Below are 27,810 nucleotides of genomic sequence, written 5' to 3'. Positions count from 1 at the left end.
ATGCATTTAAATACTTAAGCTTTTGCTTTTTTATTGGTCTGAGCGATTAAGCTATCGGGCAAGAAGGTAGATACGAAGAGAATAATGTAAATTATACAATATAAATTCAAAAGAATAATGGTTAATCGTGAACAATTTATTTTTATGTAGTATGCACATCGTATATACTCAGTTAACAGATGAATGTAATATAATTTAGGGAACTTCTTATTTTAAGTATTGAACTTAATTTTCACTTAAAAGGCACTTTAAATAAAATTCAAATAAAATCAAAAAATTAATGTAGTAAGAATTACATTTTAGTAACAAGTGTAAAAGAGACGAAAATTATATAGAAATAAATTGCACACAGAAAATGTATCATTCATTGAATTTGCAATTACCCAATGAAGCTCTTTTGTAGTATAATAACGTTAACGTTACAAAATAAATATTGAAATCATTTTTAGTGACCGTTATTTACGAGAATTTGAACAATATCATAGCGCTCATATTATAAGATGTTGAAAATGTCTGTATGTTTTGAGGTGGGTTTAAAATAAAGAGACACAATAGATACCCTCCACAGTGTATTTGGTGACCTAGATTACAATGAAAATATTAGATATAACATCGATGTACGAGATACTTTTCAATACGTTACTTATATCTATAATATATAAGATATTTATTTTGTATAAGTAGATGACATAATTATTACGACTTCATAATATTCGACTCATTTACTAACAAACAACATTTAATATGTATTTTTACTTTGTCTTTTTTTTTATTTTTTATTTTTTGCTTCTTTTTATACACATAGAATAATATAACGACATTGACAATATATATAATATATATATCTGCTTTTTATCCGTAGTGTTACAGAATATAATAACGCGTGCGTAATTCGAATGTCACGAAATCTGTTCACGATCTGTTAAACAATCTTTATCTGTATTTTGTTCTGTACCTTTTTCAACTGACTTTACCCAATAGGCTCGCGTACATACGTGCCGACCACATTCTCTCCAAGATTGTCGTAAATCTTCAGAGTTTCTTCTATTTCTTCGCCAGAAGTTTCGATGAAACATACATTAAACACTCTTCATCGCATCATGTAATCCTAGACAGAACGAACATAAAGGAGAGGAAAAAAGTGAAAGGATAGCGCAAAAGGTTAGAATAGGAAGTGTAAAAGCAGGAAGAATAGCGGCGATCGTTCGTAGCTTGCTTCTTTAGAAACACGACAATCGATGAAGAGAATCGATAGTGATCGACAGCAGCGTGATCCTGAGAAATAGGTTTTATCGTAAAACACAATCTATATCCCTCAGCTTCTCCATATTCGAGATTAAAACGCATTGTCAAAATTTCGTATCGATTAAAAATCACGTGAAAACGTACCAATTACCGCGACTAGTTAAAATTCAGTTAATTCAATTTCCAGGTTTATATTTTTTCAAATAAAAACATAAAATTATACAGAAGCTGCGCGATCGTATTTTGTGTTTCGAGCTTTCGAAGTATTATTTGAGTCTTTCTCCATTCGTTCCCCCATCCTCACTGTCGATAATAATGTTTTCATGCCGGCAACGGTAATCGACGTTGACGATGTTCGACGAACGATCTAATTGTCTAATCCTTATTGATGTCTAATGATTATTTAATATGCGTGGTTTGCGACGAAAAGCGCTGCGTTACCAGCAGCTCCCGCCACGCCACCAGCGTATTTGCCGAGTGCCGATTCGCTGTTAGCCTATAAATACAAGAATATATTTTAGACAAACTTTATATTAATACACTACTCCACAAAATTAAAAAATCACTGAAAACTGAAAAGTTATCGATTTTGAATTGCTATAACTTCGTGGAGGAAAATCGTACAACGGTCTACCTGGATTCATTTTAAAGGGTAAAGCTTCTACTTTCCCTTCTCTGAACTGAATTTTCTCAAAAATCCTTTCATATATCATATCATTTATATCATAAAACGGAACGGAAAACTAAAGTTGCTTTTTTCTTTTTAGATTTGATAAATTCGAACGACTCTACAAAGTTTAGAAAATCTTTTTTGAAATTCGTTAAAAAATGACCTTGTAAGGAAAAGAGAAGTTTCCCCTTTGCAACGATATCTAAAAAGTTGTACGATTTTTATTGTCGTTTTATCGCACCTTAAATAAAAAGTGTGTCGCCGACAATTTTTTGGTCATCATTTATTTTGTGGATATAATTTTGTGGAGTGTATAATAATTAATTAACAGTAACTTACAATTAGAAACGATAATTAGTAACAATATGTATTTAAATACACAATGTTATCAGTATGTACATATAATATGAACACATAGAAAAGCAAATATATACAGAACTTATCTACGATACTTACTATGGAAACATGTCTCAGAAAAAGAAGAGAGTTTAGTAGGCATGAGATTTCACATAGAGAGAGGCATTTGCAGCTGCGCTAACAATGCTACCAGCAGAGTATTTGGCTAGGCTGGCTAGACTATTTGCCTAAACAGTCACACAGTATACATACATGCAAAAAGAAATGATAAAAAGAAAGTAGAGATTAAATAAAACGGCAATAATCAAACCTAATAAAATAAACTAGAATAGGATCTAAATATAAAAGAAATGAAAACTATACTATATGTGTACATAAGATGTAAAAATGTAAAAAGATAGGACTATATAAAGATAAAAAGGAAAGTTTCTAAGTATTAAAAAGAAAAAGCTGAAAAATGCAATAGCTAGAGAAAAAAAGAAGTGATGGCAAAATACATGTAGAGAAGAATGGTAATAATCCAAATCCCCATAAATAGCACATAGAAAGAGAAAAGATATTTTAGTAAACTTTTGTACACAAAATTACATACAGAAAAGAACATAGATAAGTCAAACTAAGTTAGTCACAATAATAAAAAAGAAGTAAAAAAAATTTATTCTACTGACATAGCAGCACACATCAAAGGGTAAAAGAGATGCTTCGAAATTATAAAACATAAAGAAGGAAATCTGAAATAGGATAACATAGCCTGAGAGTTACCTTAGCCCTCTTGAGAAGTTCTTGCTGGCCTGCAGCAATTTGTTCCTTCTTGCCGCCCCATGCGCGGAGAACAGAGGCTTGAAGAGCACGACCGTAGCTGAAGGTCAGTGCCCAAGGTTTGTTCGCTGGGAACTTGTTGATGGCGTCCAAGTTCACGGATGCCTCCTCTTCTGATTGACCACCACTGAGGAAGGTGATTCCAGGTACTGCAGGTGGCACGGTGCGCAGTAAAGCGGTCACGGTAGCAGCTGCGATCTCTTGAGGAGATGCCCTGTTCGGGCAGCTCTGTCCTGGTGTTACCATATTCGGCTTCAGAAGAGTTCCCTCGAGGTACACATGATGATCAGAGAGTGCCTGAAACGTCAAATATGATGAAATTTCAACTTCTCAATAAAAAGAAGAAATGAAATCTCTACAATTAAATAACTGGACACAAAAAAGCGTCAAACTAAAGTTGATTATTTTCCAATTCTTTATATTTCTATAGTGAAAACAAGAGTCATAAGCAATATGCCTAACAGATTGCTAGCCTGGCTAACGCTTCATTTAAATAATACAATTTCGTAAATTTACATTTTTAAAATTGATATCTCGATAGAAGTATTATAGCATTTATCTTGCAGAAAACAGAAAATATTGGATAATAGACTCCATTCTAGGAGAAAAGTATATCTATAGTATGCAACTTACACAACCAATACTATAACGTAAAAGACTCTGAAACCATCCTATCTTGCCTTGTGGCATTTCCTTCTATTTTCAATCAAATAGCTGTAATCGATTCCAATTATACTAACGACTCTGTGCACCGCTATTGCTTCTATCTATCGAATAAACGAGGCAAGACGCCAGTATCCCTGCACGAAACAAATCAGATCAATATTCAGATTCCCCTCACCTTGTACACAGCGGCCAGAACCTCTTCCGTGACTTGTTGGCAACGGGCAAGGTCATGATCACCGTCAGGCAAGATCTCGGGCTCGACAATTGGCACGATCCTAGCACTCTGACAGATGGAAGCGTAACGAGCCAAGACGTTAGCGTTCTCCAAAATGGCGAGCTTGCTAGGACAATCCTTCTTGATCTTCAACACGCATCTCCACTTGGCGAATTGGCATCCATCTTTTTTGTATTGGATGCAACGGGCCTGGAGACCGTCGAGACCCTGAGTGGTGCATTCGTCGTCGGTGCCGAATAATGGTACCACACCCGTGTCGACTTTGATACCTGGCAAGATGCCACGTTGCTTCAAGAGTTCAACGAATGGTGTTCCATCGTCGGCCTTCTGGTAAAGAGTCTCGTGGAACAGGATAACACCAGAGATGTGCTGGCCGATGGTGTCCTTTAAAAGATAAATAAAATAGATTATTAAAGAAAAATTGAACGAATATATTTGGTATATAAATTTTACACGCCGATGATATAGAAAAGCAAAGTATTTAAAGTATATACTTAACAACGTTTGAAAGTAGCAGATAGAATATTTCCAAAGTATTCGAAGGATATAATTTAGAGTATAACGTTAGACTTCAATCGTTGATCGATTGTTTGTTTCTTTTTTCTAAATTTATGGTTTAAAAGATATGATAAATCACAAATTTGAGAAAACGAAATGTAGGAGAAGAAATATCAGAAGCATTCCTGAGTTGTAAAGATCTTTTCTTCGTAGAATGATTGCTCTGTCAATGAAATGAATTAACTTCCATCTTCTTGAGTTTAAAATATCTACGAAGTCATCGCCGATTATATCTCTTCACTAATCTGAGAAATCAGAAAGGATTGAAAGAACTGCGCATCGATTTCTTGTAAATTTGAGAATATTCGAATACTGGTAACTATCAGTACTTAAACAAAGTCAAATTTTTTCCTAAATGATAAGATAGGAAATAATTGAATAAATAGATAGAAATTATACCTTAGCGCTGGTGAAAAGAAGTTGTCTGTAAGCTCGGCGGTTGTCCTCGGTATTCTCAACGTTGATGTCCTTAAGACGCTTGCCGATGGTTGTTGTCGATTCATCCGCAGCGAGAATTCCTTTTCCAGGTGCCACGATCTGCTGGGCGATTTTTTTCAATTCCTCTTTCAGCTCAGGTTCGAGCTTATCGTATTTTTCCGCAACCATTTTCTACGGAAGAGATACAATGTAAAAAGATAAAATGTTCGAGGAAAATTCAAGGAAGGTATAGCGTCGTCTGAAAGGTGCCATAAATAATTCTTCTTAGGATTAGATAAAGATTAGAAGATAGAAGTTTCTGATTAATGAGTTCGTATAATGAGCTGCAAGAGATAAAGACCTCTTTCAAATATAATTAATAATTCGGCAGTGATTAATGGAGAAGCCATTAGTCTTTTTAAAGTAATTATGATCGTAATTAAATAACAGTGTTTTTGTCACATCCGATAAAGCTTTAATATTTATATGATATTTGTTGGCAGACAATACATTTGCTAAGTTGTTCGATAGAGTCACATATGCATATATAACGCGTTCAGTCACTGACGTAAAATTACATCATTTCCTGAAATAACAGAAAGATACAAGGAAACAATGCTGAGGTATAGAAAAACTTAGATATTTTTTCTTTATGGGGTATTTTCTTTTTAATTTCAAATAACAAGTAATCGCAAGTATAACATCTTACAAGAAATTTTATTATTCGTATCCTTTGGTCGATTACGGAAATCCCAATCAATCGTAGATCTACTCTTTTTAATTATAATTTTAATTTTAATTAAAGTGAACTTCATGAATGTAAGGAAATTACCAATCGCGATAGAATCAAGTTATGTTTGGTACATAAATCTTACACGTTGGTAATATAGAGAGAAAGATGGTTTGAAAACATTGAAAGATAACGCGCAACATCCTTTCGCCCGTAATGCTTCTACAAAGGCCAGTTATTTATTGGACTTGCGTAGGAGGGTAGAATTTCAAGTGCAAAGACCCCTCCTAGGACGCTTTCATTTCTCTTTTAAAATGAGCCTTTCGATACGTCGCATCGCGCCATAGGCATTGTACACATGAAATATCAAATGTCCACTAAGGCTTCCGCAGCGTAATTGAATTTCACAGTGTCCCATCAACGTCAATATTTCATAAAAAGAAAATGTTAGTTCGACCCATTTCTGCGTCTTCATTCGCTCCACCGCTTTCACATCAAGCTAATAGACCGCTATATTCCTAACTAATACGAGAGGGTCATCGGTATACTATACGTATATTTATAGTTATATTAAAGGAATCCATGGTGCCTATTCTCATGGTTCATCTTGATTGGATTTCGCGGAGAAGTTTGTTATTGCTGATAAGTAATTCTCTATTTTGTGCTTGACGGTGGAGAAATATTAATGTTACTTTGTTCTGCAACATCGTCTTATAATAATTATACGAAACAAGGAATATAGTGAGAGTCAAGAAGCATAACACAAGAGAGTTTTGGACTGTGAGGGGAGTCAGACAAGGATGCCCATTGAGCCCGACGTTATTCAACATCTACGTGGCAGGACCACATCTACATGGCAGGACTAAAAGAAGAATTAAGGAAAGGACAAGCCGGGGGCATAGTGGTAGGAGAAAGAAAGGTATGGTCATTGACATATGCAGACGATATTGTGCTGATGGCGAATAGAGAAGAGGAACTAAAGGAAATGTTGAAGAGACTCAACAAATTTTTGAAGGAAGCCGAATTAGAGCTGAGCACGGAAAAGACCAAAATAGTAGTCTTTGAAAAAAGAAGGAATAAAAGGAGATAAAGAAAATGTAAGTAGGGAGAGCAGGAATAAGAAGAGGTGGACGAGATAAGATACCTAGGGTATATACTACAGAAAAACGGAAGTGATAAGAAGCACATACAAAATAGGAAAAAGAGATCAACAATTGCAATGAAGAAAACATGGAGCGTGGGAAAAAGAATATTCAAACAGGACTATAAAAGGAGAATGAAGATGTTTGGAGCACTGGTAGGGAGCGTGGCGCTGTTTGGAGCAGAGGTATGGGGCTGGAACATGGAAAAAGGACTGGACAGAGTTCAAAGGAGATATGTGAAATGAATATTAGGCTTAGATATGACAACATCAAATTATATACTGATAGAGGAATGCAAATTAATAGAAATGAAAGAAAAACCATTAAAAAGAGCAGCAAGGTACGAAGAGAAAGCCCTAGAATCAAAAAAGGAATTAGTAAAGGAGTGTATAAAGAAAAGAGAGAGAGAATGGGGGAATCGTCAGGAAGGGAAAAGAGTAAGAAAGAGAAAGAAGGGACTAGGAGAGGTGAGAAAAGGAGGGACGCTGATAGAAACAGGGGAGGAGCAAGAAAGGATGACAGCAGACCAAATTATAGAAGAAAGAAGAAAGAGAGAAACAGAAGAGAGGGGGAAAAGGATAAGGGAATCCAAGTATAATATACACTACAGAAACATAGCCAAAGAAAAATTACTAAAGTACTTAGAAGGGAGGATCAAGTGGAAGGACAGAAGAATACTGGCAAGATTCAGATGCGAAAACGAGACCAAAGCAAGGGAATACTAGAAATAAGAGGGGGGAAAAGATGCAGACTATGCAGAAGGACGTAGGAAAACGCTAAACGAGACTGAAGAAGGTTTAGCAGAACTGAAAGCAATAATAGAGAAGAGAAGGGCAAACTGCAAGAAGGAGGCACAGCAAAGAGGCTAAAGACCAAAGTTGCGATAGTTTTTTAGTCATTAGTTGCTAATTCATAGTTCCTAATTTTTAGATTTCAGAGGTAGAATAAGCGAGGTAGTGCAATAGAATAGAGTGGAAAAGAAGGAAAGTAGACATATAAGGAGAGAAATAGACATAAGAGATGTAAAACCGAAAGTTCATCCAAAGCCGAAAGGCACGGACTAAAAATAATAATAATAATAATAATTATTATTATTATACGACTATATTAATGTATAGACTGCAGATTTTTATTCATTTGTAGGAAATTTAAAATTTTCAAAAAAAAGGTAGATTTAATAGTATTTATTTATATAAATAGATTTATATAAGTAGTAAAAATGGAAAAAATACACGCAATGTGCAAACATATATAAAATACCCGAAGTATAGTAATTTCTATAATATACGATGGATGAAATAAAATTTCTACTTAGAGTCCATTTGTTTATTAATTAGATTCGTAAAAATACAAATTTCCATAACAATTCTCAGTCTACTAGTACTAACTATAATGATCGACCGAAGTAAATATTTTCGTTCGTAGCAAATAAATATCATTATAAATTTCAAGTCATGATTAAAATTTTGAAGAATCACAAATATCGTGCATGTATACGATTGGACTATTAATTGCTTTCGTTGCAATTACGTCAATTTGTAGCTCGTTACCGCGAAAGTTGAGAGTCTCGTATTCGAGAGTTGTACAAACGCTTTTATACGGGTAAACATTTTTAAAGAGGCCCATTCTTCGGAAGGAGGTTGACTCGTGAACCTTTACGAACATTTATTATGCTTTATACTTGTTATTTTTAATTAGAGACTCCTGTAATTGTACATACGCGACACAAGGTGCACAGAGTGCTACAATTATAATTTATATGAATAATTCCCGGTACCAGTCTCAGAATAGAAGATAAAGGAAAAATTTGTTAGATAAATAAATATCTCAACAATTCAGTCAACATTATAAGCTGTTATCATAATATTTAGATATACTCGACTGAATCACGAGTTTTTACAACAATAAATGGATAAGGGTAATCTGAAGGTCGCTGAAAATTTTTCCAATCACCGACAGATCTTAATTAACGTATCCAATATTCTCGAAAAACAACAGCGACAAATATCTTGTTTACCTTGTCTTCATCTTCATCTACGCTACTCTACACGTAAGAGGCGCTCCAACCACCAATAGAACAACCATTTATCTCACTAAAACGTAACGTGTAATATGTTGAACATGAATCTTTATTCAGCAGAGATAGCGTCCGAAGAATCAATGTACGAGGACAAGCGAATGGAGAAATTGCGAGGATTGTTGCAAAGAATGGACACGTAGATGCTCGTTGATAAATAGAACATACTAGAAGTAAGCTTGGTGATAAGTTTGCGATTTTATGGCTGCTCGACAGGCCAACAAAGTATCGGTGTAAATATAACGGGATATATACAGCCGATTATTGTGAGATCGTTGCTCTACGTTCTGGTCAGATTGAAAAAACCATTATCGATACAGTAAAAAATACGACCGACTTTTCTTATTGGAACAATACCGAATGCTTCGAGGACAATTCGAAAATTCCTCCGTTAATTGTCGTGGCTGTGAAAACTGCGGATGAGCGGATAACAGGATCATCGCGCTCTATTGTGTTATACTGTTACCTAAATAAACGATAAACTGGAAAGAACGTGAAATAGAAGAGCTTTTTTTTTATGAATCAGGAAACTACATATTTCGGCTATCCTCGAAATTATTGAATAACCAAATTAAGAATAATGATTTTCGAACGAAGCTCTATATAACTTCGTCATAATTATTTTAGAAATTAATATTCTTTATTCTAGATCAGTGATTCTCCACTTGGGCTACGCGACAAGATTTTCAAAACTACGCCGTAACCATTTCCTTGATTGCTTATTAAAGCTTTTATAATTTTGTAAGTTCTGTTAAACGTTTATGTCATTTTTCATGTATATAAGTTATCATGTATCATGTATACGATGTATTATGTATAATCGTGTATATAATTTAAGTATACAAAATTTAATGCGTACATAAGTATATGTTTTATTTTAATTTCACTACTGTACTGCATAATTAATAATACATAATAATACCACATGCTATAACTATAGTCTTATTTATCTTCACGAGGGGTACGTTATTTTTATACATTTCACGGAGGTACACGAACAATAATAGGTTGAGAACCCTACCACTAGATAATAAATAAAAGATTAAAGTATTTCTGGCAATAGTTGGGAACGTTAAAAAAATATATGATTACTTTTATTAAGATCGACATATCTAATAAATTAAAACGTGACAGAATAACAGACAGATAAAGTATGGAATAAAAGGATTAAAAATTACGCAAGCAGATAAGCCACAGATCTTTAGAAGCGTATCATATATGGAATTATCGTAAATTGATTTTTCTCAAGAAGGCAATATGAAATATGTATGTTTGCTCTTAAATGTATCGTAAAAAAGCACTCGAAAATATTCCACTATGCTACGGACTACAGAAATTTCACGAATCTTGTCGTCACTACGCTTACCAGCATCATTTTAGATTCTACTCTGAAATTAGGAAATCTCCATGGTAGACAAAGTAAGAATACCTTAACAACGAATTGTGTAGACGTTAGAAGTCTTTTAAACATGTGTTCGTAATTGCTTTTTTTAGTTATTGGTAAGTATAATAGAAACTTTTGTTTTGTTATATAAGAACGAAACAACAAATTAATACTTTATCAAGAAAAAAATACAGAGAACATAAAATTACACCAAAGAATTCGAAGCTTAAAAAAGGAAAAATTATCAACGAAGGGCTTTAAACTTTGCAAAAATAAATAATGCCTTTGCGGTACTTTAAACGATGTAATCTTCAAGAGATCATTGTAAGCGGACATCTGCATCGTTCTTGATACACGCAATTCGTACGTTTAGAAGAAAATACGATCACAGAGAATGCCGAGTCGTTTTAAACTTAAGAGCGCGAACATTCGAAGAGCATAGCAGTCTCGTTTTGTCCCCTCTTAACGATACGAAATAAAAGCCGGCTGTGTCATCCGAATTACAAGGACAGAAAGGCCTAGATCTGTCTCGTTTAGTACGTCGTATACTTCTTTTTCGACAACCACGTAAAATCGTACTTTTCTGTCCGAATTTCAAGCAAAACTTCCCTTTCCTTCCGACGCACACCCGTATCATCGCACATGCATCGAGGGCTGTAAAGTAAATGATGCAGACGCGAGTTACAAGATCGATAAAACACCTACAATGAAAGTCTCCATTCAACAGTCACCGTAAACAAGCGTCACGGCACGCGTGCACAAAGCTGTAAATTATCATAACGACATTGCATCTCAATTAACAAGATATGGATTGTCGACTCCCTCGAATCGAATCGAATGAATCAATTTTCCCTCTCTCTACGTGGCCTTACGAACAAAGTGAATGCACGCGATATAGATGCATCGTCAGGTGTACAATAATAATAGAAAAAGAAAAAGAGATCTCGTTATCAGGATGAATAACCCGAGAAAGATATAAAAATAAAATCGAATAAGAACGAAACGTGATAAGATTGAAATCCAATAAGAACGGTTTATCTAACCAGTACCGTGGAATTAATGTAGTTGAAGACCTTTAAAGGACATTTTTGTACCAACGACTCGTACAGGAGGAGAGTAGGTCTTTCTTTCTCAAGAAACAGATCCGGATTTCGTTCGGTCGATTGATTTTCTAAAAGTCGACGCTATGCTGCGAAGCTCGGAGGAAATAAAATGGGAAGAGAAGAGAGAGATATGAATAAGATCGTGCGAGTAGGGAGATTAAAATCGATAAAACGGTACACAAAACCTAATGTTAGTTGCTTGCTACTTCTACTTTTCCTGGCCTGCTTGCTGCCATAACTTGTTATCTTTGTCTCTTCCAATCGTCTTCGTTTCGAACGAAGTGTCCCAACCGCACGTTACAGACATAATGCATCGAAGCGATAACGTCTTCTTGACGTACAATGCAATAACATCAAGAGAAAGTCTCTTACATGGCCTGTTAGTCATCGTGATAACGATAATGATTTGCTAAAGTAACACGATGACGCTAATAGTGTTATCTATATGAACGTGCCAGACGTGAGTATCGAATCGTGGAAATGTAAGTCGACGGGTTTTTGATAATTCATTGGAAATAGTTTGTAATACACCTTTTTTCATGTCAATAACAGATTCGAAAATCCTCGCGAAAACGTTGTATCAAGTCAGCTGATGATTAGATAAAACTGATAATTGTAATTCTCACGGCGGCACGTTGCACAAACACATAATCGCGTTATCTTTTGTACGAATGCGATCGTTATCTATTAACAATAGAAAGCTTTTCCAATAAAGAAAGAAGATTATATCACTATGCACGTCGTTATTTTGAACGAATAAAGATATGGAATAACGATGAAATATCTACGCGAAGATCATGGTTCGATGAACCTCTTGGATCTCTCTGAATCTCTTACCTGTTCCACCGAATATCGGTTTGATGCAGGTCCAGTTCAGATCGTAAATAAATCGCCGGATCTCGCGACTCGCGTATTACGAACACGCGTATATACAAGGATAATAAATATAATATAACGACGATAATAATAATAATGACAATAATAATAATGATAATAATAACAACAACGATAATACGTTTCCTTTACTGTTAGTTCGCTAATTATCGGTTCGATTTGAAATTAATTTCGGTTACGTTACTTTCCCTTTCTGTTATTGTTTCTCTGCTTTCCTCGGTTCCTCTTACGTTTGGCGTTTTACGGGTTTTATTTGAAATACACCATAAAACCACCGATAACACCGGTAGGTCTGATAAATAGATAAAAGTGACTGAGAAGATAAAAGTAAACCGATCGTTGCGACACAACGTTCTCGGCTGACGAAACGTTGGTCTTCCGCCGGGCCCAGCCGAGAGGACCCAAATATTCTTTTCGACTACATCTTTGCGGTTCGTCGGAGAGAAAACTATGCCGGGGCGCGTGTCTCGTCCGAACACGAGACGACGACTGGCTTTATCCGGCTAGTTCGCCCCCATCCAAGAGGCGGCAGGGGTACCTGGCTGCAGTGCAGTGTTGTAACTGCAAAACAGGGGGGTAGTTGCTACATTCCCTCTCTCCCTCTTTCCCTACCTCTGCTTCAGTCTCTGTCATCCTTCTCATTCGCCTCTCTTCTTCCTACACGTTTGTACAACCACATCTTTCTCATACTCGCCTACATTCCCACATTTACCTTCTCCCTTCCCTTTCGTCAAACCTCCCTCTATTCGCATTGTCTTGCCCGCACTAACCAACTATCTTTTTCTTCTTTCCATCGGCTTTCTCTCTCTCTCTCTCTCTCTCTCTCTTTCTCTCCTTCGTCCTAATCTACCGTCTTGCTTTTACACAGTATCACCCCACTCCTTTCAATCTCCTAACTCGATCGCTGTCTCGCTTCCAGCCACGCTTCAGCCACCCCTGTCTTTATCCTGTCTACAGCCTGCCGCCTATACAGCACGAAACGAGGGAGTGGGCTAGCCGCAATGCAGCACGCGCAGACGTTCTCGAGGCTACGCCTGTATTATCCCCCTGCACACCCTGAATCCGTGACCTGAGACATCGGCACACGAAATACGCGGGACCTGTGCTCTCTTGCATCCTGTTCGCCATTAGTAGTAGACGCTCCTCTCGTCTACGACGAGTACAGAGCGGGCAGTTAACAAACGGTAGAGAGAGTAATAAGGAGGAAGCTAGAATTGAGAATTCAGGGTCTCTAGTTGCGATTCATGAAAATGGCTGTACATTGCCAGCCATAAATCACCGGACACTTTATATGTTTAGTAATGTAATTACAAAATAAAGATGACACCGAATGTTAATGTAACAAAGTTGTACGTGTTTTAAAGATCTTATTATAAATTCAGACTGATTCATTAATATCATGAATGCGGAATATTTCGTTGTATAATAACATAACGTAGAACTAAACGGAAAGACTTTCTATCGCTATGTGATAATATAAAATTTATTGCAAAAATAAAATCATTTATATAGTTTGGTAGAATAGTAACACACGAAGCTTCGAAAATAATAAACGCGAACGATCTGCATGGGTGAAAATTGATCCAGCCTTTTGAAGATTAACGAACATCAAAGCAGCAAATATCCGATGTACTTATGGACGAGAATATAATTACACGAGGCGGAATTACATGTCGGATTTTCCCAAGCCTGGATGAATTTCCAACTTCAATTCATCTCGTAGATGAATTTTCTCCGAGGAAGATCGTCTTTGGTAATGAAGCTGTAGCGATAGCAAACTTCTAACACGGCTAAGCCTGTTCGTCGTTGAATAATCGACACGTGGTTCGCTCAGTCACGTCCCCCGCCATTTACAATTTCGAGCAATCTCCGATCGTCGGCGCGATTACGTAAAACCTAGCGAAAATGAATCGCTCGCGATTGATGGGGGAATTGATCACCGCAATTTGCGCAAGTCACGATCGAATTTTCGCTAATTTCTCGACCAGCGAACGGTCGGTGAACACGCCCATTGGAAATTAGTCGAGAAGATCGAGATTTAACGAAATTGAATGCGAATCGATGGATTCTATAAATAATCGACGGAGTTCTCGCGCGGCGTGAGTAGGAGGAACATTCAGACAACTCGTTAGCCAAATGAAGGTACCAACGGTAGTTGCACGAAACTCTAAGCAAGTTGCAAGCAACTACAAAGTTACGTGTTACAGCTATTTCCCGAGAAACCACGTTAATATCTTAATCAACGTTAATTCTTTTCCCTCGAACCTGACTTTTAAATGCGTCACTTAGCTCGTGATTAAGATTATAAAGAAAAACCGTCTTTCCGAATTAGATAAAGGGATCGTTATCGGTAGATTACGAGTTTATAAAAATTGCAAAAATACATAAAGTACCAGAAATAGAGCACTCGTCTAATTTGTAGTAAGAAAAATTATGAAACAGACCTCTGTTTCAATTTTATTTCCTTGCTTGTATTCATAAAAATCCGCGGTCTAATTGATAGTCCTTTCATTCCTGAGGAAACCTATTGTAATGCTGACCAGCAAACATTGGGATTTTATTCTTGTGGAATGCAGCTTACTTTCGAAAGCCTTGTACACAGTGGACCGCGGTAAGGTTAATCGCAACAATGCTACGCTCAACTGTTGTTAAGTCTGATAATTCTAGACGCGAACAAATTTTTAACGAGAGAATTTCCTGTTATCGGAATTTCCAGTTAGACGTGAAAGAACACGAACAATCGTGAGAGAAAACGAGCGTGACAAAACTCTTTTAAGCTTCCAGTATCTTTTCCTGTCCCTCTTCTTGTTTTTTTTCCTTTAAAGTGATTTCTAGACGACCAACGTGGGAAAAAAGTCGCTTCTTATTTCGGAAAGCATTTACGACTTACACACGCGCTATGGATGAAGCCCCTGAAGAATGCATGGAAATGAAAGTCACGCTTCGGGAGAAATACGACAACGAGGCGTGTGGGTGAAAGCTTTTTGGCCGTATAAATGATATAAAAGCCGCTCGACACTGCGGGTTGAGCCTGAAAATTTCACGGAGCTGGAAAGGAGCTTTTCTAACCCGATAAGGAACAAGTACTTAGACCGTACGACGAAGTACGTTGGCATTTGTCGAATTAGAGAATTATCGTTTGCAGTATTTCTTGCAACTGTCTTCTATCGAGAATGTTATTTGTTGTTATTGGTTATTTTTGCTCGAGCTGTGGTTTAATATCTTCAATAGCGATCAGTATTTTATTCCAATTGATTCGTATTCGATGAATATGATTTTTAAAAGCTATTTATATTTTAATTGTATTTTTATACTCTCGTAATCATGCGAAACTAAATTCGTGTATCCTGATTACGTTATAAAATAATATATCGCACACACATTACGCATTAGAATCGAAAGCGGTCGAAGAAAATGGAACGAGTTAAGCTCGAAATAGGACCACAAAAGGGATAAACTCGATCTGCAAATGATTGAAGAGAGTTACGTATTAGCACATATTACGCAATAGTGGAATCTAAATGTGGAATTTGTATTTGTGTTCCTTTAGGGAACAGTAATAATGATCTAGACATGATATAGATTCTACGTAACAAAATGTAAGTAAACATATTAACAAGACTTTATATAACTGAACTATATTTATTCAGTCGATAAAATTTCCGTCTCTGATGAAATTTCAGCGTACGGGAAACAAAAACAAATTTGCAATTTTACTTCTTTACGTTCATTCGCATAAATTTGCGATAGACGCGATTATTTTTTCGTATTTCGATTCACCGTGTTACTAAAATTAATTAGTTGTCTTTCGCATGGTTTCGCTACTAAAAATAACTGTCATATATTAATATTACTATTAACGTTATTCTGATGTTTACTGTGAGATATGAATAAATAATGCAACGGTTTGACGAGCGGCTGCAATATTTTAAAGGCGCATGACGGAGACGCAATTTGTGCTTAAAATGCATTCCGTTACCTCATACTTGGCATAAGCTAAGTTAGAGCTAGTAACGTAATTGTTCTTGAAATTTCTGCGCAGAATAAAATTTAGTCTTTTACGACCTTATTGCTTACAAGAAACACACCAATGAATCAGAAGAGAATATTGCTTGTATTCTTATATAAATGTGCATTAAGATACCGATGTAACTTTTAGGCGTTTTTATTCGAAATATATTTCATGCAGTGCTTTTTAAATGAAATACCTTCCACGTCGCATAATACGAATAAAATTTAAATCCTTTATAAAGAATTTACACATTGTTGAATTTCCTACAAAAAGAACGGAAGAATCCAATTAACGCGTTCATTTTTGCACGACGCGGTTGAATTATTTGAATTATTCCCCTAGCGATATAGTCGAGGATTTTTATGTCGCGACTCTGCTGCCCACCTAAAATAACATCAAAATCGGATCAACGTTGAAGAACAATCCTCGATCTTTCGAGTCAAGAGTCTAGAATTATTGGATGAATCGGAGTGCGCGATATTTTTACGTCCATCCAATGAGAAGTTTTAGAACTATTGAAAACAACTGTAATAAAATAGCGTAATAAAGCTACAGAATTCGCCGTTTTGTAGTGCATTAAATTATTATTCCACGTTTGGATATTTTAGATAATTCTTCTGAGGAAATAAAATCGTATTGGACACTTTAATCGTATTGGAAAGCTTTAAATTCAACATTTATATTACTTAGATATTACTATTTTAATAATATTTAATTAATTATTGTATTAAGATAATAGAAAGATAATCTTGTAACTTAAAATACTTGAAGTTACTTAAGTCTTGATATTTTATAGTGTTTTAAATTATAGAAAATAATTATTCAGATTGTAGATAATAACAAAATATTAGTCTTACGATTAGACACAACACAAGCTGTAAATTAATATAAATTCCAAGTATTAGATCTAGCATCAAAATAAGCGCAACAGTGTTGCGTCAATTTTGTTGCATCTCTCTAAAACACAATACTAAAACTTTTCCACGCGATCCCACCATGAATCTACCGTCGGTATTTTCGATATTTTCGCATGATCACATTTCGACGATAATGTAATTTTCGCAATCGCATGTAAATACCGTGTTATCGCAGCACAGCGTGATAAAGCTGTTTACGAAGGAGGAACGGAATTGTCGGGAAAATGCAATCTCGTTTCTTGATGAAAAGTGTCCCACACGTACTACTATTGTATCATCAATAGCGATTCATTGAACCGTATCTTGAAGTCTCAAAGCCAACTTGGTTGTCTTATAGCTAACCACCAATACAAGTTCGATTTCATCAAACTAGAAATATTTCCCTTAAACGCTTTGCAAATCGATGATGTGGGGTATAACTTGACTACAACACATTCTTACGACTAAAATAAATTTGCCGAGATCGATAAGTTCGTTAATTACCTTTATTCGATCATACGCAGAATAGTTTCCCAGAATAAAATTTCTAATTATTACTTTGGTTCAAAAAGGTAAAGGCACTCAACGTAGGCTAATTGTAACGTAACTGATTTGACACAGACAAGTGTTCTGTTTGTAGAAGCTATTTTGTCTGAGATTAATTGGGATGATCGATTAATGCTTTCGAGTGTCGATAAACAAATTCCACGTAATAATGAATATTTGTTGTAATTTGATAAGCTTATATAAATTGTAAGCGATGGTTATGGATGAAGGAGAACTATTTTTTTACAATAATTTGATATTGTGATTTTAGCTTACAATATTATCTGAAAATTTACTTGATTTTTGCAGAATTTTTTGAACAATAAATTCTCTGTATAATAAATAAAAAATAAACACGTGTAAAACAAAATACAAGTAAAAATGTGCATATAGAATAAGAAAAGACCTCCGTTATGTAAATGGTACAATGGGAAATGTATGAAACATACTACATATTGTGACAAACAACCCATTTCATAGCTTAACAATTGTAGATAATATCCGTAAAAATATTCGTGAACCGTTTTCTTGTGTCGGTCGATACATGAATCGTGTAACGCGGGATCTATTCGCGCAGACGCGAATTGAATTTTTAACCACTGAATTTCGTAAAATTTTCCAATAAAGCTACGCATGTCGAAGGGAAGCAGTTGATGTAGAAATCTGTCGAATTAGAGAGTTTCACAAATTACCAACATTTCATATAAAAGTATTTAACATAATGTCAATATTCCAAGTTTGTAAAAAAATTATATATTTAAAATTTCAAAGTATAATATTTTAATTTATTACGTATAACGTAAATCATCTGTATTTCTATAGTGAATTTAAACCTAATAATAGAGTTATATCTATGAGATTACACAGGCGGGATATTCAAATGAAATCCCTAGAACTCCCGACCCTCGAGAAAAAAGTTCCACTCTAGTATAATTAAATTCTCGTTGTAATTGCTGATTTATTAGATTAAGAAATAAATTAGGTAAAAACGTGAAAAATACAGAATTACAAGCTATCATAATCATATACAGTCACCTTTTACATCTTTTTTCCATTCTGAGCTGAACCTAAATTACTAAGAACAAATAGTTTTAAGGAATTTATAATACTACGCTGTATACTGTATAGTATGAAAATCAGAAGTTTTTTAACTGTTTATTGAGAAATTTATGTACCTAATCGATCCTCTAATCCCAGCAACTAAAAAAATCATCTGCGCAACGACTCTATCTTGTTAGCGGGTGGTCAATAACGTCAGCATAATTTTGCTGTGGTTTAATCGGTAACGGATAAGCAAAGACGCCTGCGCGACGCGCGTCCACTCTGTCTAACCCGTGGCATTCAAAAGAGGTGAACGTCACACGGAGCGCACCTGGCGGTGATTCTCGGCACGAACCTACGAACCTCCTAACGCGCAATGCAGTGCGTAAAGTGAGTTCTTCGAGCCTTTGTGTTATACATACGAAGCTGTAATAGCTAGTTTGCGGATTTTCATGCAAATTCATATTGTAAAGAATATAATTAAAAAAGCAGATTGCTTTACCTACCAAGTATTATAGAAAGCAGTTCGATATTTTATATATTTTTCATATATATGCATTCTGTGCAATTTTGTACTTTTGCTATAAATGCATAAAAATCTGCAGTGTAGGTAATTACGGAGGTAATTAGTGTGAACTGAAGAAGATAGAAAGAAAACAATCATAAAATCGACCACTCGATTCGTGCTGAGGATTAATTGAAAGGTGACGTCAAAGTGCCGCGACTCAGTTGTAACGCACCGGTCGAAGATATTAACACATACTGTTAACTTGGAATGTGTAGTGATCGGTAATCTCGAATCATGTAATTTAACATTAAGATGACTTGACATTAAGATTAAAGATCACGAGTTATCGTATATTCACGATGATTAACCCTTGCAAAAAATTCATTCTTCTTTGTATCGTGTAAAATAAAATAATACTGAGATAAATAATAATAAGCGTATTGAGAAGAGAAGATAGGGCAGATAGTCTACATAATGGATGCTCTAGAATTCTTTCTTTAGAAAATAAAAAATACTCTGACCGTATAATAAAAGGTTATCATATCGAGTTGATTAACTACGTGAATTCTGTTGAGTGGGTTCTCCTTTATCTTCCCAGTTTTCCGTTTCTTTCAGATTGTTGGTTCTTTGTGATTGGTTATTCATGGAAATTTATGGTCATGGGTAGATAAATTGTTTATGGACATATTATGTATCGTATTAACGCTTTATGACGATTGTTAGAAAATGTAGAAGTTTCAAAGCAAGCAATGACAATACTATTTAAAACATGAAACAATAAAACAAAATATACAGTGAAAGTTCGAAAGCGATGGAAGAACTCAGTAAACGTTTGTGCAAAATAATTTGTATAATTGTATTAGCGGGATGAGACAATAACAATCATGACAATTAATGTTGCATTTAATATATTTCACATGCGTTGTAAAAGAATTTAAGTTACAAGTTATTAGTATAGTAATTATTATACATGTGCAAATAAATTATTTATTAGCTATAGCATTTAAACATTATAATATATAGTACTTTAATAGATAAAATGAAGTTATGAACTGAATAAATTCAATAAAATAGACAATTTTTTTAATATGAATTAGCTTATTCTTATAAGCAAAATATTAATGGCGTTATACGTAGTTAGTATGTAGTTAATAAATATTTTCATTTCACTTTTTCATTATCGATTTCTCATAAAAACATGTCTCATAAATGTACGTGGAAGCTATGAGTAATTGTAAACAGTGAAAGTTACTTAATTATTAGTCACCAATCATCATTCACAACATACCAATCTGTATTAATCTGTATTATATTTTCTATTTAATACTTTATCACATGAGAGGAACGACAACTTTTCAAATAATCCATTTGTAAATTTAAATACTTCATTTCGTTAAGAACAAGATTCAACACAAGAGGGCGCTAAAAGTGCATGCGAAATGTCGAAATTGATCATTGGCCAAAGTTTTATCCGTATTACGAGACGAGAGAATGTATGACGACGTGACATATTCAGGAAAAACTGACACGTGTGCATTCGGCTGCAATAGTGTGCGTGGACGACAGATGTATCTTGATTCAGAGTCACGTGTTCATCACTGCTAATTTTTCGTCTTACACGTAACATATAACAGTATTGTCAAAATGATCATAGACACGTAGTGGTCACGTATAGTGCTATAGGTTGTGCATGTTTCGTATTGCGTAAGCTCTCGCAAAGATTGTACAATGCTTGTAAACGACCGATCTAATTCCATCCATCTACGAGCATCATTGATCGCAATATTGATTACATATATTAAATGCAACTAAATTGGATCATCATTGGCAAATAATGAAGATAGACATTGAAAAGCAGCGACGAAAAATTAGACGCAATTCTAGTGTGATAATTTATTAGATGTTCTTTTTATACAATGTATTATGTATCTGCGTGCACTTAGAACTATGAAAAACTGTTCACAAATAATATGCAACATGTAAATTATGTATATGCATAAATGCAACGAAAATTGGAATTTTATTAATCTTATATAATTTCTATTTCTCTAATGAGAGTAACTTTCAAATTCCAGTTCTTCTTCCCGTACCATATTGTATACAAAAAGAATTTATTACAATAGCTGAAAAGATACAAATATTTCCACTGTTATGACAGACATATGTATGTTATCGGTTATAGGTTATATTGATAAGTAATGTAAAGCAACTTATATTCTCTCTCTCTGAAATTAACTATTAAGCTCAAATTATATATAAAATATTTCCATACGTAAATTCAAAGAGTTTTGATGTTTCAGATTATAAAATACACGAATTGTCATCGTTATGGAGCACCAAGTGTTGCGCACTTTAAAATGTTCTTTCGAAGTCACGCGTTAATAGATCACGTGACTTAGGTGATTTAGGCGAAAGTAACTTTTTTTGCTATTCATTTAAACGTAATTTATTTTCCTTAAAACTAATATCCCTTTCAATTTATTTACGAATTGAAGCAAAAATAATTTCGTTCTTCGCAAACGAAATTTAATTACTTTATAGATATTAAAAACGTAATTATGAACAAATTCTGTACAGCGTTCGTTTGAAGCATAAATTTAAAGTGTCAAGTCATTGATTTTGTTGCTTTTAAGATTTGTAAAACAATAGCTATATACATATAACTCGAAGTTGACTTGTACATCTATACATTATCGTATGATCGTACGATATCACATTACAATATGAAAACATGTGGCTCCTTGGAAATTTGCGTATGCGATGTACAATAAAATATCGAGCGATGCTTTCAGGATAAGCCCATACTATTTCAAGATACAAAGCGTTTGACTGGGTGTAGACTAAATGTCAGTCAAGGTCGAATCTCATTGCAGGTCAATCAGCTTTTGCATCAGTTTTTCGGTATGAAGTAATCGATAAAAATTTATAAAAACACATGACACTTTTCATTTCATCTTTCAATAAATTATTCATTCAAGAATACGTACAAACATAACTTACCTTATATTGACGAAATGATCTAGCTCGAAACGTGTGTCTACGTACGTCGTACGATTTGCTGGTTGGAAAGCGACTGAGGTAAACCTAGGGTATTCGTTGGTTTCAAAGTCTGAACAAGAATGATATTGGCGCAAGCGCATTCTCTATAATCGTAGAGGTTCTCAACATTGGCTCGACTAACCGTTGCTATAACCAAAATAACGTACATAGGTACGTAAATATAGAATTAAGCACCACGGATATCTCAGTGATAAAAGTACGTTATTACGAGTTTGAAAATAGAATGTTTTTTTATACAGAAAAATATTATTTGAAATAATTTTGTAAATGAAAAAATTTGCTTCGTTTTTTCTAGTAATATGTGGTATGCAGAGTATTTTGAGTGCTGTAGTCACTTTAGACAAATGCGCATCACATGAAACATTTAAAATTAGATTATAGTTATACAATGGATGCTTGAAATAAAATAATTCGAGCACAGTAAACAATAAAGATCCAAATTTAAGATAACAAAATATTGCATTGAAGCTTTTCTTTAAACTTCTTTCAATGATCACAACAACTTAGAAATACACAAAAATAAATACGTATAAATACAATTAAAAGTAAATAATAACTAAATATAATTAAGATTTTTCACAACAAAATAAGGATTAATGTCATTCTGTTTACATATATTCGCCATGTGTATATCGAAAAAATGTATATATACAAACAAAGATACTTCCTTGAATAAATTAAAGTACCACGTTTAACATCTTTGTATTTATTTTTTACATGGTTCTATTGTTTATTTTCCAAGAAAACGAATTAAAAATAAATGTGTCCAAGTGGGATGTCATATTTAATAATTGTTTCATAGCTACGACACTGCCAAGCATACATGCTGATGATCCCGTCCATGAAGCCTAGAAGGATAAGGGGGACATGGGAATTGGTGGGGATTCATGAAAATGACGACGTATCGACCCTTAAATAACGGACCAAATTCTCGAACGTTATACGACTCAACTCGCACGTACCGTCGCGGAAGCCTTCAATTGAGAGTCTCTGGTTTAGAGGTCAGTCAAGGGCACCTTTCGTGATATTCGTCGAATTTACTAACGAAATTTTTCGATGTAAGGTTGACGTACCCTCACACACACATTATGAAACGTATTGCTTTTCGTTGAAACGTCTTTATCATTACGCGATACAGTTCATTGATAAGATGTATTCATGAGATGTCATTTCATGATGACGTAGTCATGATCTGACGTTCAAGACGTTCGATTGAATTGATAAGCAGTCACATGTAATTGAAATTTGCATGATGCAACTGAAGATTGAATATTGAAAAGAATTCTGATATTCGTTTCCACACAGGTATAATTATAACTTCGTAACTTTTAATTGGATATTTGTTAACTGATCGATAATTTTAACGAGAATTCCTAGTGCACACGCCGTTTTCAGGTTCTAATTCTCCTAACGAAGCTTGAGAGCAGAGTTTCGCTCTTTCTAAAAATGCTGCTTGAGCATCTTGCACTTTATCTGGATTTCCTTTCCACGTTTTCAATGCTGCATTCTTTGAAAAGTAAGATTATTGGGAGAACTTTCGTATTTTATAAATAAATGAACTGTGAAATTATGAGAAAGTTTTCTATTCTAATGGGAGTTAGGATATTTGAAGATACTTGTAAAGCACGTCCGTAGCAAAACGTAAGAGGCCAAGGCTTTCTCCCTTCGTAAGCGTTAATAGCGTTTAAATTTAAAACAGCATCTTCATCCGATTGTCCTCCGCTTAGAAATATAACCGCTGGTACTGCTGGCGGCACTGTCCTCTGTAAAGCTGCTAACGTATGTTCGGCAATAATCTGTACATATGTTTTAATAATTTGTAATTAAAAAATACCAAATTTTTTTATGCTAATAAAATATTTAGTATAATTATTTTTATGCTAATAGAATATCGTGTTGGGTATTGCAGAATTCAGTAGAAATTCGAACTAAAATATGTAATTAACAATCGCGTATAAAATTATACGATACGAAACTTTATATAACAATTGGAATTGTTGAACAGATATCGTGTAAGTAAAGTAGATATTGTACCTGCGGTGAACAATTGGAAGAATTTTTTATTCCCGACAGAACCATCGCTACCTTTAGGATCATACCTTCAAGGTAGATACGATGCTCTTGTAAAATACGAAACAAAATAGATAGTACTTCTTCGTGAACTTCTAACGCTCTATTTATTCCATGGGTACAGTTTAATATTTCGGGTTCTATTATAGGTACCATTCGTGCACTCTGACATATACTGGCATATCTGCGAAAAATGAATTGTCTAGTTATATTATATGAATATATATTTGAAGTACATAGGAGTTTTGTCAGTAAAATCTATTGATATACAAACAAATTTATTTACAATTTATTGATATATTTCAAACAAAAGTTAATCTGTTTTGAATCTGATTCTTTATAGAAATAAGCGATTTTAAAGCATTGGAATTTGTAGCTGATTCAAAACAGATTAACTTTTGTTTGAAATACTTTTGTTATTAGTTACATTGTTATGGTATTATTATTTATAAAATATTATTTTGTTAAAAGTCACTTTGACTTTTTTAAATGACGTGATGTATGTTTGATTTCATGACATTGAAGCTGATGCCAAGACAAGTTTGACGACCTATAATAGAATGATCTTCAGACGACCTTGAGTTCAGAAATCTTGAATTTACTAATTCATGGGAATCGATCAGACGTTTGCAATAATGTTTGTGTTATCAATAAATTGCAAAAAATTACCAAAGTACTTTTCATTCAACAGAGGATAAATGTTATTTTAACTTTTCTATCCGTATATTTGTGCTTATAATAAATGTTCAAATTGTATGCTACTTTCCGCGATATAAGGTTTCACTCTTTTCAGTAAATTTTAAATAAATTAATCAAAACGGATTAACTTTTGTTTGAAATAAAAAATCCTGCACACCATTTTACTGAATACCCTGTAGATTCGAATGTAATAGTGTAGAAAATAATTTACACAATTAACAATAAAGTTAATTTATTTGCAGAAGAAACAAAAAATGTATTCAGTTAAGATACCGATAATGTATGTACGTATGTCACGATTGATCATGTCGACATTTAAAAATTTGTAATTATAACGTTAGAGTGATGATGTGACGCAAATAAGTATATACTTTCTTTCTTAATGCAACTGTCTATCGTAAACATCGAACGGATCAAAGTGCAAGAATGGAGATTCTCCTTCAGCGATTGACTTGTTTTGATAGAAATATTAACATCTCTATTTTCAAATTAACAGTTTTCTGAATGCAACTTATGTTGAAACAAACTATTATATTGGATATAGAATGGATATATTGGATATGTTTAAAAAATGCACACATAAAGAAATAACAAAAATCCTACTTAATTTGATTTCTAATATAACTTGTCTCTTCAATTTCAAAAGTGCAATTTGATTAATTTTCTTCGATACAAGAAGGGACGTAGGTATTTAACAATTCGAGTCACTTTCCTTAGGTTTGTTAGGTAAATAAAGAAAGAAAATAGAATTTGCATCTTTGCAGTTAATCGATTCTGTTGCAATTAAAACGTGTGTTTATCAAAATTGAACCTTGCAAGGACGTTCGCATTCGTAACCATGGCCAGTTGACTCGGCGTGGTCTCTGAGATCGTGAATGTGCATCTCCATTTGGTGAAGTGACAGCCATCGCGTTTATATTGAATGCATCTCTCTTGCAAATTGTCCAAGCCTTCCGTAGTATTCTCGTCCTTCGAACTAAATAATGGGACCAGGCCCTTATCGACCTTAATGCCGGGTACGACATCTCTCTGACGTAGCAATTCGATCAATTCGACGTCATCGGATGTTTTTTGATAAACTGTCTCGTGATGCAGAATAACAGCACTTATGTATTTTGAAAATTGAGACTGCGGTAAAAAAACGTAAATACAAGCGAATCAAACTTTCATTGCGACATGATACCGTAAAGTACAAGAATTGAAGGTGATTGAATAGCTATCATATTATATTTCATGATATCCCGTTTATAGGTTAGATAAGCAAGTAAAATGTGCAGATTACAGTATAATGAGTTCACCTTATCTGCGGTGAACAACATTTGCCGATAATCGCGACGATTAATTTCGGTATTTTCCACGCCGATCTCGTCGAATCGTTCTTGAAAAGTTGAAGGAGACTCGTCACAAGCTAGCAATCCTTTTCCTGGTACTACGATCGCGTCTACGATTTTGCGCAACTCTTGGCAAAGAGCTGGTTCTAACTCCGTGTATTTAGTAATGGGCGATGATATCTAATTAATAAATATATAACAATTTTTTACGAAACTTTATGTGACTTTAAAATAAAGTTAAATTAACATTAATATCCTAATTCATTCATATTATAATGTACGGTTGTATCGTAATCGTAAGTAAACGATATTTCTAAAGTGATATTACATTTTTCAGGCAAAATAATTAAAAGAAAAACATGGTGTTTCGAAATTAAATTATGTCCAAGAAGTTAATGGGAATTGATACAATTATCATTTGTTGAGCAAATGATTTCTTAATACGTATATTAGAGAATCGAAAACTATAATCAAAATAATTTTTGTAACACTAGAAGGAAAAGAGTGAAATTTTTCATAACTTCAGGACTATGAACGAAGTTGGGAAGGTCAACAACCGTGTTGGCACTCGGACAAGTTATATTTAATTTCGAGCAACAATCACTGAGTATTCTAATTCTACAATTTCGTAGCGAACGACAGACATTTATTTAGTACGACTCTTACACTTTCTAAGGGTAACAATCATTATCGAACATTGATATAACGGCAACAAAGTCCAATAACGATATAAAATATTATACCGTAATCACAATTACGCTTTTAAACTGTTGATTTCTTTTTAAGTTTAGATAATTTAACATTGGTAAACATTTTTTGAGCGTGTTAGTAATAAATTAATCGTTTTACGTCTACATATTTATTATTTGCACACAGGGGAGTTAATATTTTTTTAAAGAGAAGGTTTCATTATAAAATTGAAATTTTTTTTGTTAATGCTAAATTGTATATCATAAAATAGGTCCAATACGATTTTTATGAAATTTTTATTTTGTATATATCTTTTACTACTGGTAAAATTTGGTAATGATTTAAAAAAGTATTTTCATAGCGAAGAAGATAATAATAATAATAGTAGGTTAATGACTTACTTTGTCTTTACAGTTACATTTATCCCCCAAACGCTTCATTATTTCAAGTACGTAAATAACGCCAAGAATTTTAGAAAAATAATAAAAATTAGGTGTATTTTTATTTTAATATAGGAACCATATTGATAGAAATTTTAATAAAAATTTGATACTAAAGTGAAAAGAGATAAAACAATTGAAAATTTATTATCTATATAAGAGTAGAATATAGATTTCTTGCAAAAATCAAAATGCGTTAATAAGAAAATCAAGAATCTTT

The 27,810-nt window shown here is 34.1% G+C and overlaps 2 protein-coding genes, 2 long non-coding RNA genes and 1 pseudogene across 7 annotated transcripts; 3 read left to right on the top strand and 2 right to left on the bottom strand.

Annotated features, from left to right (window-relative positions):
- Window positions 1-556: 556 nt before the first annotated feature.
- LOC100745636 (fructose-bisphosphate aldolase) lies at window positions 557-22,478 on the bottom strand. Of its 3 annotated transcripts, none has more exons than XM_012392717.2 (6): window positions 22,301-22,478; window positions 4,950-5,159; window positions 3,933-4,376; window positions 3,035-3,388; window positions 2,372-2,499; window positions 557-1,741 (listed from the first exon to the last, which is right to left on the bottom strand). In XM_012392717.2, exons 2-5 carry the CDS (start codon window positions 5,154-5,156, stop codon window positions 2,404-2,406), a joined length of 1,101 nt encoding a protein of 366 aa, XP_012248140.1. In that variant the 5' UTR covers window positions 5,157-5,159; window positions 22,301-22,478; the 3' UTR covers window positions 557-1,741; window positions 2,372-2,403. The 3 variants fall into 3 exon arrangements, with proteins under 3 accessions (XP_012248140.1, XP_012248141.1, XP_033180061.1); XM_012392718.3 differs by lacking the exon at window positions 22,301-22,478 and adding an exon at window positions 12,241-12,792; XM_033324170.1 differs by lacking the exon at window positions 2,372-2,499.
- LOC112213871 lies at window positions 6,897-7,573 on the top strand (annotated as a pseudogene).
- On the top strand, window positions 19,103-22,233 carry LOC112213867. The gene is made up of 2 exons (XR_002947786.2): window positions 19,103-19,581; window positions 19,916-22,233. It is a non-coding gene; the product is annotated as an uncharacterized LOC112213867 (long non-coding RNA).
- LOC117152418 lies at window positions 22,377-25,319 on the top strand. 2 transcript variants are annotated; one of them, XR_004462801.1, is made up of 5 exons: window positions 22,377-22,510; window positions 23,163-23,361; window positions 23,424-23,665; window positions 23,756-23,876; window positions 23,962-25,319. It is a non-coding gene; the product is annotated as an uncharacterized LOC117152418 (long non-coding RNA). The 2 variants fall into 2 exon arrangements; XR_004462800.1 differs by having other exon boundaries at window positions 23,163-23,665.
- On the bottom strand, window positions 23,162-27,662 carry LOC100746833 (fructose-bisphosphate aldolase). The gene is made up of 6 exons (XM_003494119.4): window positions 27,552-27,662; window positions 26,428-26,640; window positions 25,941-26,257; window positions 24,395-24,614; window positions 23,977-24,156; window positions 23,162-23,867 (listed from the first exon to the last, which is right to left on the bottom strand). The coding sequence occupies exons 1-6, from the start codon at window positions 27,588-27,590 to the stop codon at window positions 23,721-23,723; spliced, it is 1,116 nt and encodes a 371-aa protein (XP_003494167.1). The 5' UTR covers window positions 27,591-27,662; the 3' UTR covers window positions 23,162-23,720.
- Window positions 27,663-27,810: the final 148 nt, after the last annotated feature.

The sequence above is a fragment of the Bombus impatiens genome, unplaced genomic scaffold, assembly GCF_000188095.3.
Source record: "Bombus impatiens unplaced genomic scaffold, BIMP_2.2 scf_1528, whole genome shotgun sequence".
Taxonomy (NCBI): Eukaryota; Metazoa; Arthropoda; class Insecta; order Hymenoptera; family Apidae; genus Bombus; species Bombus impatiens.
This window is presented reverse-complemented; position numbering and strand designations above follow the sequence as displayed.

Excerpts from the sequence above, each read along its gene's own strand:
- LOC100746833 (XM_003494119.4), bottom strand. The coding sequence starts at position 27,590 with ATGAAGCGTTTGGGGGATAAATGTAACTGTAAAGACAAA. Across the intron at positions 26,258-26,427 it reads TGTTGTTCACCGCAGATAAG|TCTCAATTTTCAAAATACAT; the intron begins GTGAACTCATTA and ends TTTTTACCGCAG. Across the intron at positions 23,868-23,976 it reads GCTACGGACGTGCTTTACAA|AATGCAGCATTGAAAACGTG; the intron begins GTATCTTCAAAT and ends TACTTTTCAAAG.
- LOC100745636 (XM_012392717.2), bottom strand. The coding sequence starts at position 5,156 with ATGGTTGCGGAAAAATACGATAAGCTCGAACCTGAGCTGAAAGAGGAA. Across the intron at positions 3,389-3,932 it reads TTCTGGCCGCTGTGTACAAG|GCACTCTCTGATCATCATGT; the intron begins GTGAGGGGAATC and ends TTGACGTTTCAG. Across the intron at positions 2,500-3,034 it reads AACTTCTCAAGAGGGCTAAG|GCAAATAGTCTAGCCAGCCT; the intron begins GTAACTCTCAGG and ends GTGACTGTTTAG.